The following is a 14,472-nucleotide window of genomic DNA, read 5'->3' as shown; positions in this document are numbered from 1 at the left end:
ACTGTATGCTGCCTACTGTAATAAAAATACTATCGAAAATACGATAAACATTTCATACAGTAATATGCTGGATTATCACATGACCTCATTATATTGTATTTTTAATTCAGTTAATCCAGCTTTCTGAAATTAAATGGTTATTTTGAATTTTCAATCAAATTTTGTAAAAACAAAACAAAAAAAACATCTTGGCAGTTCGATTAATGAATAAATCAAACCTAAAAATCGAGACTGTGATTACTTCATAAAACAGGAAGTGATATGTCAAATCATGCTCATTGTATTGTGGGATACCGTATCCCAGCACAAAATGTGTAAATTGCATATTTTAAATTTGCATACCCCTCACAGTGCGCATACTGCAGAAACATTATAGCATGCTATTCCCAACATAGCACAAGACTTGTAAGTTGTGCCAACTACATGCAGTGTTACATCCACTTTAAACAGTCGAACACATGGTCCTCTTGAGTATATGGCAAATAAGTATGATGTTCTTCCAGCTTCTCCCATCCCGTCTTCTGTAATCTAATTTTAGTTCACAATTGTTTTCTCCCCAGTGGCGGTCGACAAGGGGTATAATGAAATTAAGCTCTATTACCTTCAGGGCCATTCCACACAGAGAGGGAAATAAGAGAAACACAGTAACAAAAAAAATGTAATCCCTTCCCAAAGCCAGCAGAGAAAAATGACCACATGCTGCACTAAAACATGCTGACTCATTTCAATGAAGAACATGACATGCTTTTATAGACTGAATCAGTTTGACATATTAGATCCAGAAAATAGAACCACTTTTGAGGTTAACAGAAGTTTATTTTTGGCTACTTCTAATGAGCTACTGAAGAAGAAATGAAAATCAAGAAAACTGTGCCTTGGCATAGCGGTTAGCGCAGAGCATTAAGCCGCGGTGCTCATGTGACAATCGGAGGTTCGATTCTGCATTATGTCATGTCTCAACCCGTTTCCTTCTCTGTTTGCTCTTTTAATTCCTGCTCCTGTCAACTAAAACATGTTGAAGAAATAGAACCAAATTTCTCCAAAACACACTTTCTGTTATGACTTCAAGGAGGAATGCTATTAAAATGAGGGTGCGACAGAAACGATTCAGGCTAATAGGCAGCAAATCCGTATTTTCACTGTTACTTGATTCTCTAAATTAATAAACCACTATCCACTCTGACTCACGTCTCACTATTCGCATTCTTTAAAAAAAAATGGCAACTGTCAAACTAGTGCAAATAAAGCTGATGCGCATTATTCCTCAAGCAATATCCCCACTATCATTTCATTTGTTCCCGAATCCTTAGCAGTCAAATTTGCATGTGCTCTCTGCAACACATGTCATTCCAGACAAAAGCATTCCTCTAACAATGATGCAACTCTCCGAAGCACCCTCTCCAAAAGGTCAGAGATGAAAAGAGGCTTGTGTTTCCCGCTCTGATTCGATTGCCTGTAAACAATGTCGTCGTATGACTTGAGACACGTTTGACATCATCTGGGCTCTCAAGGGCTCTCAGTCCAACAAGGGCTCTCGGGGTCTGGGTTGGCTAAGACGACACAGGGATTTAGCCAAGAAAGTTTGTGTTCATTTTCATCACATTGATGGTTGGCATGCAAATCAGTTTCTCCTGAGCAGGTGCGACCATTAGTTTCCTGTCAGAAGGGAGCACATGGCCATTTTCTACTCGACCTCATGTTCATAAAGTGGACCTTCATTTACCATCAATCAGTTAGCATATGTTTGTAAGACCCCAGGTGTGTACATAGTGGACTACAAGGCTTCGAGAGCTGCGTAAACCCAACTCGATTATGTCACAATTTCTTTCCCAATTAGATTACGGTGTCATCCACCATGAACAGTCCAACATCAATCACATTTCCCATTAGCTTTCGATGGTACGCCCATTATGCGGTTAGATCATGCGATTAGTCTATATTTACTTCTGTTAGAGAGATTATAAATTTGAAGTCAAGAAAGCCATGTGATTTATCACAGGATGTTAACAGTCAGCACAGGGGTCTGATCTGGATGTCGGAACGGATGTGGAATTATGCATGAGGACTGTGGACAAATTTGAACAAGAATCTCTGCTGCTAACAGAACTCAAATTGGGGAAAAAGAGCGGGGGGAAAAAAAAGAAGAAAGAAACTTAATTTTCAAGGTGATCCCAAGTGGAATATTTGGGTTGAAAATGAGTTTGAATAATAAATTAAGGCTTAAAGTCGACATTAAATAATATATGACCACATTTACTTGCTTTATACACCCCTTTGTGCACAATTCATCAATGCACAGTATTACAAAGGGAACAAAAGGTAGTTTTAATAATCATTCATTAAAATTTTATAACTCTGAAACAACTTGATTCCTGGATTCATTGTGATATTAAACTTTCCACAATCCTAATTTGCCAATGGATCCAACCTTTTATTGTTTAATATTCATTATTCAAATTTGTTTCTCTCAAAAGTACATCACATTATGGAAATAAATGTTGCAAAAGCCATTTTATGTTGACTATATTGGTATTCAGTTGATTTCGTATGACTTAAGGGGGGAAGAAATTGCATCATTTACTCACACTCGTGTCTTTCCAAACCAAAATGACTTTCTTTCTGTGGAACACAAAAGATGATATTTTGGAAAATGTCTGTTTTTGTGTGGTCTATATAATGAAATCAATGGGTTCCAATGACTGGATCCCAACTTTAGATATCTTCCATTGTGTTCCAAAACAGAAAAAAAGTCATACAGGTTTGGAAGGCGAGTAAACGGTCCCTTTACCACTAAAACAGTGGGTAAAAGTTTCAAACCCTGACTATACATTTCATTTTGAGGAAGCATAATCTCCTTAGGGTACAGCCCTAAGGGAGCAGTTAGTCATTTTAGGTATTCATGGTATATTCCAGAGTGGAAAAACTGCATTCGAAAGATCTGACATTTCAGGTTGTGAATTCAGAGAAATCAAGCTTCAGTACAGTCCATTCTCCCTATGCATTTCCCTCACTTTGATTAAAAAGTATCTAATTGGCAAAGATCCTGTGTAAGACATAATTATACACCCTTCCCCTCAGAGATTTTGAAAGCACACATTTGCTTGCAGTACAGCATTTACAGGCTGCTCTCTCATTCAGCCCTCGAGAGTGAGTGGAACAAAGATCTGACAGAACCTGACACATCTGGAAGCCCAGCAGGTTAAGAAACACAGAGATACAAAAACGACAAGAATATCAAACAAAAGTAGAGGGCCAACTACAGAGACTTCTCCTGGCCTGTCTCCAGTAGAGCTGCCTGTCTAGCATTCTGTGCTCTTCTACTCTCGTTGCCCTCCGTTCTAGTTAACATACATTTTGAACGTTGCTGACAGTCTGGTTTAGCATCAGTCTGCAGATTGCATAAGAACCTTTAAGAAACTAGGAAATCCAATACTTTGCTCTCTGGGGCATAAAATGTTTCTCTCAACATGAGAAATCAAAGCTGTCATTCAGATAGCAAACAGCATTTATAATGTGAATCCAACCAAGAAAGGCTCCTGAATTTATGTAAACCAGTTTCTCTCTTGCATTTCTCCAGAGAGATGAAGTCGTTGATGACCGCAAAGCTAAAACGTTGCTTACTGCCTGATATGGATATAACTTGTGTACAATCTATAGCAATTTACATGACCAAAGTATACCTGAGAACGCATGCTGTCGCCTACACGCTGACTGATGCTACTCCATTTCTACAATACAAGAGCCTATATTATGATGTAACAAGTATTGTGTGGGCTGTACCCAAGGCGGTGTTTGTAGCCTGACTCAATGTTTAAATAACACTCTTGTGAGCTTTTTTTAAACCACAATGTGTTTGATAGTACGTGACTACTATATCTTCTCTTTAAACTCATTTTCAGTAAGAAAGGGATTCATTTATAACTTAACCTTTCTTATTTCAACCCAACTGTTTCATTGTTGTGAAGGCTCTGCTCTATTTTATTGTGGCAGTAACTTACAGTAAACCATATCTAAGGGTCATAAATGAGCTTTCCCAAAGGACTGCAAAGTAAAACAGTTTCCAGACACCTTATAAGTGAGAGAAATACAACCGAACATGAAAGTTGAGATGGCACAAGTCTGTAAAACACTTCATGAAGCATTTTACGAGACATGAACGGCACTACTATGGTCATTGTAAAATAAAAAAAGTCATATCGTGAGATATAGTCACACTAAAATATAAACGGCAATTGTGAGACAAGTTGCAAATACAAGGTCACATTGTAAGATAGTCGCAATTATGAAAAACAAAGTTGCAATTGCAAGAAATAGTTGCGTTGTGAGAAATAGTTAAAATCAGAAATAGAAAAAATAAAATCACGTTGTGAGATAAAAAACGCTGTTAAGAGAAAAACTTGCAGTTGTAAGTAATAGTCACATTGTGTGAAATAAAGTTGAAAATGCGACAAATAGTAATTTATGAGAAACGAAGATGCAATTGTATAAGAAATAAAGTCATTGTGAGAAATAAAGTTGAAAATATGACAAATAGTCACAGTTACAACTGGAACAAAGTTGCAATTGTAAGAAATAAAGTCACAATGTGATAAATAGTTGAAAGTGTGAAATATAGTGTCGCAGTTACGAGAAACAAAGTTGCAATTGTAAGAAATAGTCAGATTTTGACAAATAAAGTTGAAAATAACAAAATCACAGCTACAAGCATCAAATTTGCAATAAGTCACATTGTGTGAAATGAAGCTGAAAAAAATACAAAAGTCAGATTGTGAGAAATACTGTGAAAAACTGCAACAAATAGTCGCAGTTATGAGAAATAAAGTAGCAATTGTAAGAAATAAAATCACATTGTGAGTAATAAAGTTGAAAATATGACAAATGGAGTCACATTGTGAGATATAAAGGTATAAACAAAAGAGTTGCAATTGCACCCCGAGAGGAAACACTGATGAAATCTGGCACTTAAGTAATAACAAACAAGCATCTGCTGAATTTCCTGTCATAGAGATGTGGGAATAATGAATTGCTGTTAAATTTATATCTGGCATTTTAGATTTGATATTATTACTTGGATGAAAAGTTTAACACCCCATCTCTATTAGAAAGTATTAAAAGCTCTCTTACAGCATGCTCATCTAGAGTTGCGTCTGCCCTGAGGTGAACTCTGTGACCCTTTCACAGTTGGCTGGCATAAACCACCGTGCCCGGCGTTTTGGGCCTGCCACCTCTCCTGTACTGTGAGAATTCAACTGTGAGATTAAAAAAGAGCAAACCAACACAAATGCTGTGACCTACCCTCTAGCTAACACAGAGGCAACCCTGTCGCGCTCAGCGTGTGGCCGCACACTCACACTCACAGTGGGGCAAGTGCCGTGCATTGTTGCATGATTTATAGAATTTGTGAACTATATTTGCAGTCATATACATTTTTTTGTTTTATTTAAAGTTATGCTACAACAAACTACCTGTCAAAAGCGAATGAGTTGAAGCATATTATCAAAGGAAATGAGCCCAAAATACACCTTTAATAGTGTTTAAAAGCATCTCATGATTCATGCTGGTTGAAAAAAGAAGTTGTGAATAGATAAGAATATAACATAATAATATAGAATATAATACAGGGCTTACAGAATCCCTCAAGCACTCATTAAAATGCGCCATTTTGCCATCCGTGTTCACGCCGTGCCCTTATCAGCTCTGAGTCATGTGTTTGACTTGCCTTTCTCGCCGCCCACAGATCTGCGGAGGATGACGGCAGGATTTATGGGAATGGCGGTGGCCATCATCCTCTTCGGCTGGATCATTGGGATGCTGGGATGCTGTTGGGACCGTGGCCTCATGCAGTATGTGGCAGGCCTGCTCTTCCTCATGGGCGGTAAGTCAACTTCAGAAACAAACAGACAATGTAGGTTGTTTAAAGGATGTTCACGGCTGAGTCAGAGTACAATGTTGAGACAATGTAAAAAATATTTAAGAAATGGCAGCCAGTTTAAGTTATATAGCATAATCTATATGATTATATTTCTAATGTGTGGATTTCTGACAAGAAATGTATTGATTATTAAATGATGAAGTGAATCAAGAAATCAGAAATTTGGTCGAGATTCAACGTAATCTCTCAGATTATTTTAGTACCATTTATAATAGCTAAATGTATAATTAATATAATATAATATAAATGAATCAAATGTGAATAAAATGCTATACACTCTTTGTATATCCTGCTTCTAGGATAAGTGAATTTTTACAGCAAAAATGTTTTGGATCAGAACTTAATGTGATACATTTGGTATTATTATCACTATTATGATTATTAAAAATAACATATTAATTGACTTGCATTGAATTTCGATTCAAAATGTATGCAATGCATTTTTACACTACTAGTTTCCCAACCCTGTTCCTGCAGGCACACATTTTGGATGTTTCACTTATCTGACCCATTCATTTTAGGTCTTGGAGTCTCTACTAATGAGAAGTAAATGTTACAGACCAGGTACACCCCTTCATGACAACAGTGTTCCCTGGTGGATGTGGCCTCTTTCAGCAGAATAATGCACCCTGACACACTGCACACATTGTTCAGGAATGGTTTGAGAAACATTATGAAGAGTTCAAGGTGTTGCCCTGGCCTCCAAATTCCCCAGATCACAATCCAATTGAGCATTTGTGGGATGTGCTGGACCAACAAATTCGATCCTCTACCTCGCAACCTACAGGACTTAAAGGACCTGCTGCAAATGTGGTGCCAGATAGCACAAGACACCTTCAGATATAGATCCACTGTCAGCCATATAGCTCAATAATAAGTTTAATAACGGCATTATTTTCTGTTTAGAGTTGCTTTACAGCTAAATTTGAATTCTCTTGTTTGAAGAAGTTTGCATCACTGACTTGTTTTCCTGTTTATATCCGTGCAACTGCTTTGAAACAATCGGGAATATGCAGAATAAAGCACTATATAGCCTAAATAAAGGTGATGTAACATGACATACTGCATAGTGCATTAGTCAATAATTCCTACGCAAGTCACCCCGAGACTGCATTAATTAATGACTGACAGCCAGGAAGCCAGCATTAAAGCGATTATGTAATATCAATTATCTCCTGATCTCTTATCTCACTTTACAGCAAGCAATATTGAGTCTCGAGTCTTTTGAACACTCCCACAGGCTCATCACCTCACTGCACAGATGCTCACACCACCTCACAGCCTGTGGCCTGGTTACTGTGCGTTCTCATATTCTGTTATTCACAGGAAGCGGCTGACTTGTTTTGCGTCACTCTCTCCGCTCCCTTAAGAGTGGCGGAGCACCATAGAGAGCAAAGCGGAGACGCAATTACGATGTGCGCTGGATTAATGTGATGCCCTGTGTCTGAATAATGAGATGGCAATTAAAAACCCAATTAAGATGCTAAATTATAAAGGCAGAAGGAGCACGGAGGGTCAGATTATGGCAGGATGAATCACCTCTGAATGTTTGCTCAGTCACACGGTGCAGGAAAATGAGTTTGTTAGAGCTCTTTATCGACTGGCATTTTACGACAGCGTTATCTATACTTGTTACATGCATTACAAGCTCTATCCACATGTCGAGCAAGTACAAGCAAGGCTTGTGAAAAAAAAAAAGAAAAAAAAAAGAGTTATGCTAAGTTTGCTATTGGATGATTAAATGTCACTGCAATGTCATGTAATCACATATTACGTAACACTAGTTTTGTTCCAAAACCTACTGAGTAAATATTAGAAGTATTACTGGCAATCTATGCAACATTTTAAGGTGCATTTCCAAAGAAATAAAGATTACAAGTAGTAGGCTGCAAAAAGATTATGACGTGAATGTTAAAGCTAAAATGTTAAAACAAAATTTAAATAATGCTCCAATTGGAATCAATGACTTGCCTAATTCAATTACCAATACAGTATAAGATTTTTTTTTAAAGAAGTCTCGTATGCTCACCAAGGCTATATTTATTTGATCAAAAATACAGAAAACAACAGTAATATTTTGAAATATTATGACAGTTTAAAATATTTTTTCTATTTGAATACAGTCTTCAGTGTCACATGATCCTTCAGAAATCATTCTAATATGCTCATTTTAAGATTTATTTTATTATCAATGTTGAAAACAGTTGTGCTGCTTAATATTTTTGTTGAACTGAAAAAATGTTTTTAAATAATGCTTTATAATAATAAAATAATGCTTTATAATGTATGCTTCTGTAGCATTATAAATGCCTTTACTGTCACTTTTGATCAATTTAATGCATCCTTGCTGAATTAAAGTAGTAATTTCTTTAAAATAAAAAATAAGACTATTTCAATAATTTGTGATGTTTTTGTTCTCCAGTCTTCTAAATGTCATTCATATGTATGTGTGCATGTATGCACACTCTAAAATATAGCTACTCTAAAATTATGACAAAAATTATATAAGCAGCAAAGCATGTCTATAAACATGATATAGAATTATGCTGTTGAACAATATTTGATTATAAGTCCGTAGCATTGTTTTGGAATGATATGATATGTAAAGGTATAGTCTCTGTGGTTTTTAGAGGACTTCAGTCCTGCGTTTAAGAGGTCACTCCGAGATCTTAAAAGAAGGTCTGTTTTAAGCCTCTGTCTTGGGGATTAACAGCCCATTCTCATCCCTAGGCGTCATGAAACTGACGCCTTGGGAATCATTTTGACCATGCTTCAATATTCGACGCTTTAGGCACCCTTTAGCGTCAGTTACATGACGCGATCCTAGGGCGTCATCTTGCTGACGCTTTACCTTTAACGTCAGTTAGATGACGCTATCTAATCCTAACCCTACCCCAGACCTAAACCTACCCGCGTCATCTAACTGACGCTTAGGTAAAGCGTCAGTAAGATGACGCCCTAGGATCGCGTCATGTAACTGACGCTAAAGGGTGCCTAAAGCGTCGAATATTGAAGCATGGTCAAAATTGTCATTTTAGTGACGCCTTGGGGTGAGAATGCGTTACAACCTTTTGACTCAAGATGTGCCATCTCCAAACCAATCTGTCTCATTAAACTTGACATCCTAGGTGTTTGTTCTAGTTGGGACCGTCACTTACAAGCTTGCACGGTCTTAAAATACTTAGCTGGAGAGTTTCTAGACTGAATGATGCCAAAAGAACAGGATCTTCTGATTGCATGGTCCTGAGTGTTTTAGACTCTCTGTGGAACTCTGCTTCTTGGTCAGTTTGAACGAGTAATAGCGCTCGGATTAGCTCAGTTCCTACAAGCGAGTCAACTAAAACGCATTCATAAAGTTCCATAAAAATTGACCAATATCTGTGGATTTTATTTTATGTAAACCTCTACAGAAAGATTTGCAGATGTCGACACAGCTGGAATTCAAAATTCTCTCAAAATCAGCACAAGAAATGGATTAAACTCAAGCTGGGATGTTCCCTTAGAAAGTACACAGCAAGGCAACTCTGGTTTATAATATAATCATAATCATAATCATAATAATCTGATGTTGTCTTTCTCTTTTTTTTTCAGGCACATTTTGCATCATTTCCTTGTGTACCTGTGTAGCAGGCATCAACTTCGAGCTGTCCCGTTACCCTCGTTACATATACGGGCTGCCAGACGACATCAGTCACGGTTACGGTTGGTCAATGTTCTGCGCCTGGGGTGGTTTGGGCCTGTCCCTCATCGCTGGCTTCTTCTGCACACTGGCGCCCTCCATACAGCCGATCCCTCGCTCCACGTGCCCCAAATCTCGCCAAGAAAACGGCACCGTGTGTTAAGAGACGGCCTCTGAAAAATCCCCTGGCCCTACGTGTGCAGCTGGACAATTGGGGGACAAAAAAAAAAAACGCATCAAAAAGACCATACCTGAAGATTAAAATCATAAATTCATTTAGAATCATTTCTAATCTCACCAAACAGGCCACAAATGCCATTTTTTAACCATGTGTGTGAATTTACAACTGAGTGTCCTGATCGTTTAAAAGAAATTAAAAATACCACGAATAATTGTAAAGATAATATATCGGTGGGCCTTTCCGTCATCAAGATCCTGCACAGAAAAAGTTTGTTCTGTCAATGTTGTGACTTTAATGAGCACAAGAAAACGGTGACGAATGAAGTGAAGTAAAAAAAAAAAAAAAGACAATATTGCTTGACGATGGATATTGACATGTAGACCGATGCCTAAAAACTGCCAAACCTGGAGACTTTTGTATTTGTATCTGGACGGCATATGTGCAAGTATGGAGGTCCAGTGCCAATGTTTCAAGCCCAGGAACTCAGACAAAACAGAAGCACCAGGACCACGAGGCTCTTTCAACATGAGAGGACAATGAATTTGATGCGATTTGGATCTGTTGTGGTTAATCGGCTGGTTTGTCTCGGGCCCTGGAGACTATCACAATGCCTCTTGGGATGTGGCTGAAGGATCTGCTCGTGTAGAAACGAGCATCTCTGGACGTTTTCAGGAATTGGAGATGCCTGCTCGTGACGTTATATTGCTCCCGCTGTACAGCAAATTGTAAAGAGAAAAATAATACCTATAATACTCCAGAAAACAAAAAAAATCTGAATGGGGAGGGACATTGGAGCATTTTCCATCATTTCTTATTCATATCCAAATGGTATCAGCGGACATTTCTAACATGCTTTCAATTTTATTATGTGCTTTTTTTTTTGTAGTAATTACAGTCATCATCAGTGTGAATGAGTATGTAGGAAGCGTGTGCAAATTATGTATTATTGATATGTGTGGGTGAGAGTGTTTTGTAGTCTCCATACAACCACCCAATCCCAACCCAACCCACAAACAAAAAATTAATAATAACGCATAAAATCAAAAACCTGCCTTGGGGGAAATCAGGTAGGCTCTTTTGTTGAATCAAGAATTACTGGAAAGGAAAGATGCTGAACACTTAGTCCCTGTAGACACGACTGACGTAGTACACACAGACAGAAACATAACTCAACATCACACTGTTACTGCCTTAAGCTTGTCTGCAAGGAGGAATTTATGCCATTTGATGAGAACGCATGCTGACTTTTCTTCTGAAAGCATCTACGCGCTGACAAAAGAAATCCTCATTTGAATCCAACTTCCTGCTCTGTTTCACCGTGCGTCTCTTTACTCGAAGGGGACTCCCAAAACAGGATGGGGTATGTAAGTGCCTCCTGATTACATGAGATAGCAGCGGTGCACAAAAGAGGTACATCTGAAGAATCGTGACCTCCAAATGGAGGATGAGCGGCAAGCACAAGCTTAATACAATCCCTACAGTTTTTTTTTGCATTATTTCTCTTCTCAAGCATTCGTTCTTGCCATCAGAAACATTTTAATATCCATATCATATGCAACAAACACATGAACAACCACTTGAGCAGCGTGTTATTATGGGACATAGAGGGTCATTGGCGAATCGGCACACTCATTCAAACATGCCAAATACCTACGCTAGGACATTTAGCTTTGCCGCAAGACCATGTTTACAGATTTCTAGAAGGGAGATTTGCCAAAACCATCTGCCAGGTCTTGTTCACAGACTTCCTCAGCTCCTTACGATAGCATGATGGTCATCGGCTCAACCAGCAGTTAACCTGGTGTCCGTTTAAATCTTGGTTTTGTCAATGTTTAGGAGTTCACCATCATATTTAGAAAGCCTGTTTCAACCATGGACTCGAAAAAAAAGAAAAAGATAATTGTTACTTTTTTTGACTCCCAGAATTGCGAGTGGACTTTTTTCTCAGAATTGCGAGTTTCTCATAAAATTATGATTTTTATTTCAGAGAATTGTGAGATATAAACTCAACTTGTGTATATTTTTTTCTCTTCTGGCATAACAGACCAATGTAAATTGATGAGTTTCATTTCACTCACATGCATATTCATGGTCCTAAAGCTGGTGTGTCCAATCCTGCAGAGTTTAGCTCTAAACTGCTTCAAAAACCTGCCAAGTTGCTAGTAATCCTGAACACCTGGATTAGCTGCTTCAGGTGTGTTTAATTAGGATTGGAGCTAAACAAGAATGTTGCTTCCCTTTAAGGGTACATTTACATGACAATGATATGCTTAAAACAGAGAAGTTTTCCCTTTGAGTTTTCCGCCTTTAGACAACACCGTTGTCAATATGGTCCCCATTCACACGTATCCACGAAAACGACTAAAACCCCTGTATTCTGCTGCCAGGCCATTAGATGGCGACGAAACACTATAGACTGAAGACGTAATACGCATGTGCATGACGTCATCATCTTCAGAGATTTGCGTTTTTGTTGTTTACACGGAGACTGTTTTCAAAAACGTGCACTTTGAAACCCTTTTTCAAAACTTTGCGTTTTCAGGCACCCAAAACGCAAACGAATGGCCAAAACGCATACAAAGTTTAACATTTTTAGATGAAAAGTGTGTCGTGTAAACAGCCCCTAAATCATAAATATCACCTGCTTCTAAATAGCAATAGCAAGAAACAAAGCATCATGGTTCGCATTGATGCTCGTACTTCAGTTCCTTTAACAACCATCAATTGGTTGCAAAAGAAACGAGATGGTCCTCACTGCAGAACACGAAATCCAGGGGGAGGAGTTGGATCCAGATCCAACTCCTCCCACCTTACATATACCTAAACCTACCCATCACCGCCCCCTGATCCCTAACCCCACCCCTAATCCTACCCATCTCCACCCCCTGATCCCTTACCCCACCCCTAATCCTACCCATCTCCACCCCCTGATCCCTAACCCCACCCCTAATCCTACCCATCTCCACCCCCTGATCCCTTACCCCACCCCTAATCCTACCCATCTCCGCCCCCTGATCCCTAACCCCACCCCTAATCCTACCCATCTCCGCCCCCTGATCCCTAACCCCACCCCTAATCCTACCCATCTCCGCCCCCTGATCCCTAACCCCACCCCTAATCCTACCCATCTCCACCCCCTGATCCCTAACCCCACCCCTAATCCTACCCATCTCCACCCCCTGATCCCTTACCCCACCCCTAATCCTACCCATCTCCGCCCCCTGATCCCTAACCCCACCCCTAATCCTACCCATCTCCACCCCCTGATCCCTTACCCCCACCCCTAATCCTACCCATCTCCACCCCCTGATCCCTAACCCCACCCCTAATCCTACCCATCTCCACCCCCTGATCCCTAACCCCACCCCTAATCCTACCCATCTCCACCCCCTGATCCCTAACCCCACCCCTGATCCTACCCATCTCCACCCCCTGATCCCTAACCCCACCCCTGATCCTACCCATCTCCACCCCCTGATCCCTAACCCCACCCCTAATCCTACCCATCTCCAACCCCTGATCCCTAACCCCACCCCTATACCCATCTCCACCCCTTAGATCTGGATCCAACTCCGCCCCCTGGATCTCGTGTACTGCAACGAGGTGCTGCTGAAAGAAACGGCAAGTCGTCATCCATTTTGAAAGTGTTTTCATTACATCATTCGTGATACAGGTTGCCAAGTGAGTTTTGCAGAGCTGTGAAAAACTAAAGGCTGCAAGCCATTTCATGGGGTCTTTCAACACGAACACGACTGAAATTTCTCCTCCACGAAATATGAGTTCAGCAGTCTTCATTGAGAGCGTTCACAGGCTTCTGACTTATGTATGGGTGCTCTAGGTGATTTGTGTGGCAGTATTCAAGTAAAAAGACATGGTTGCATGCTGACAATGCAATTGGCCATGAAATTACATAACTCCAGAAGACTTCTCCACACTTTCCAGAAGCAGAGCCCAAAGACAAATCGACGAAACAAACTCCACAGTGCTTGATTACAATATGCATGCAACAGAAAACATGCATAAATACACAATAACAATCTGTTTTCAGAGGCATCTCGCAATAAGCCCATCTGGCCTTATATAAGATAGTGTTCCTTGACACACTTAGGAGGAAAATATTTATTTCAGTCCACGGATTACGCTCCTAGGCGAAGACATAAATGGGGTCAGCTGGTTGTACGCAACATTTCTCTCAAATAAACCAAAACGCCATCCTTGCACGGTCCTACTTGAGAAATAATATTAAAAAACATTTGTCCTCCTTCAACAAAGCAGAGAGGGGTGTTCAATCACGGAGTATAAAGACACCAAAGAGTCAGAAGCAGATGCTCGCATCAGATGCCAAGAATAAAGACTTTCAATTACTGCTAAATTGGCAGAAAGCAGGTAGTGACTTGCATTGCATAGGCTTCGTATGGATCATTGTGATGCTTATAGTGAAATATTTCAGTCAGTCTTATAAAAACTCGGGCAATGAATAAAAACGAACAGTCGCTTAGTGGGCATTTTAAGGACTCTCCTCAATGAAAGGTCATCAAGTGTTGGGCATGTAGTAGGTGATGAATGGGCTCAGGATCACAGATTCCCTTATTCATGAACACACTCCACACATTATATTCACACAAATGTGTTTACATCACAGCCAAAAGTTGTCAGCCTTTTTTGTTTTGTTTTTGAGTG

At 39.5% G+C, this 14,472-nt stretch overlaps 1 protein-coding gene across 1 annotated transcript in view; it reads left to right on the top strand.

The window, feature by feature from the left end:
- The window catches only part of tmem178bb (transmembrane protein 178Bb), a 79,214-nt gene extending 69,365 nt beyond the window's left edge, over positions 1–9,849 (top strand). The window contains exons 4-5 of the mRNA XM_056257505.1: positions 5,738–5,875; positions 9,524–9,849. Coding sequence (XP_056113480.1) covers positions 5,738–5,875; positions 9,524–9,774 — 389 coding nt within the window. The 3' untranslated portion in view covers positions 9,775–9,849. The remainder of the gene's footprint in view (positions 1–5,737; positions 5,876–9,523) is intronic.
- Positions 9,850–14,472: the final 4,623 nt, after the last annotated feature.

This window comes from Rhinichthys klamathensis, unplaced genomic scaffold (assembly GCF_029890125.1).
Source record: "Rhinichthys klamathensis goyatoka isolate OS25496 unplaced genomic scaffold, OSU_Roscu_1.1 h1tg000139l_1, whole genome shotgun sequence".
NCBI lineage: Eukaryota > Metazoa > Chordata > Actinopteri > Cypriniformes > Leuciscidae > Rhinichthys > Rhinichthys klamathensis.
Note: the sequence above shows the minus strand (reverse complement) of the source record. Positions and strands in the feature narration are given on the sequence as shown.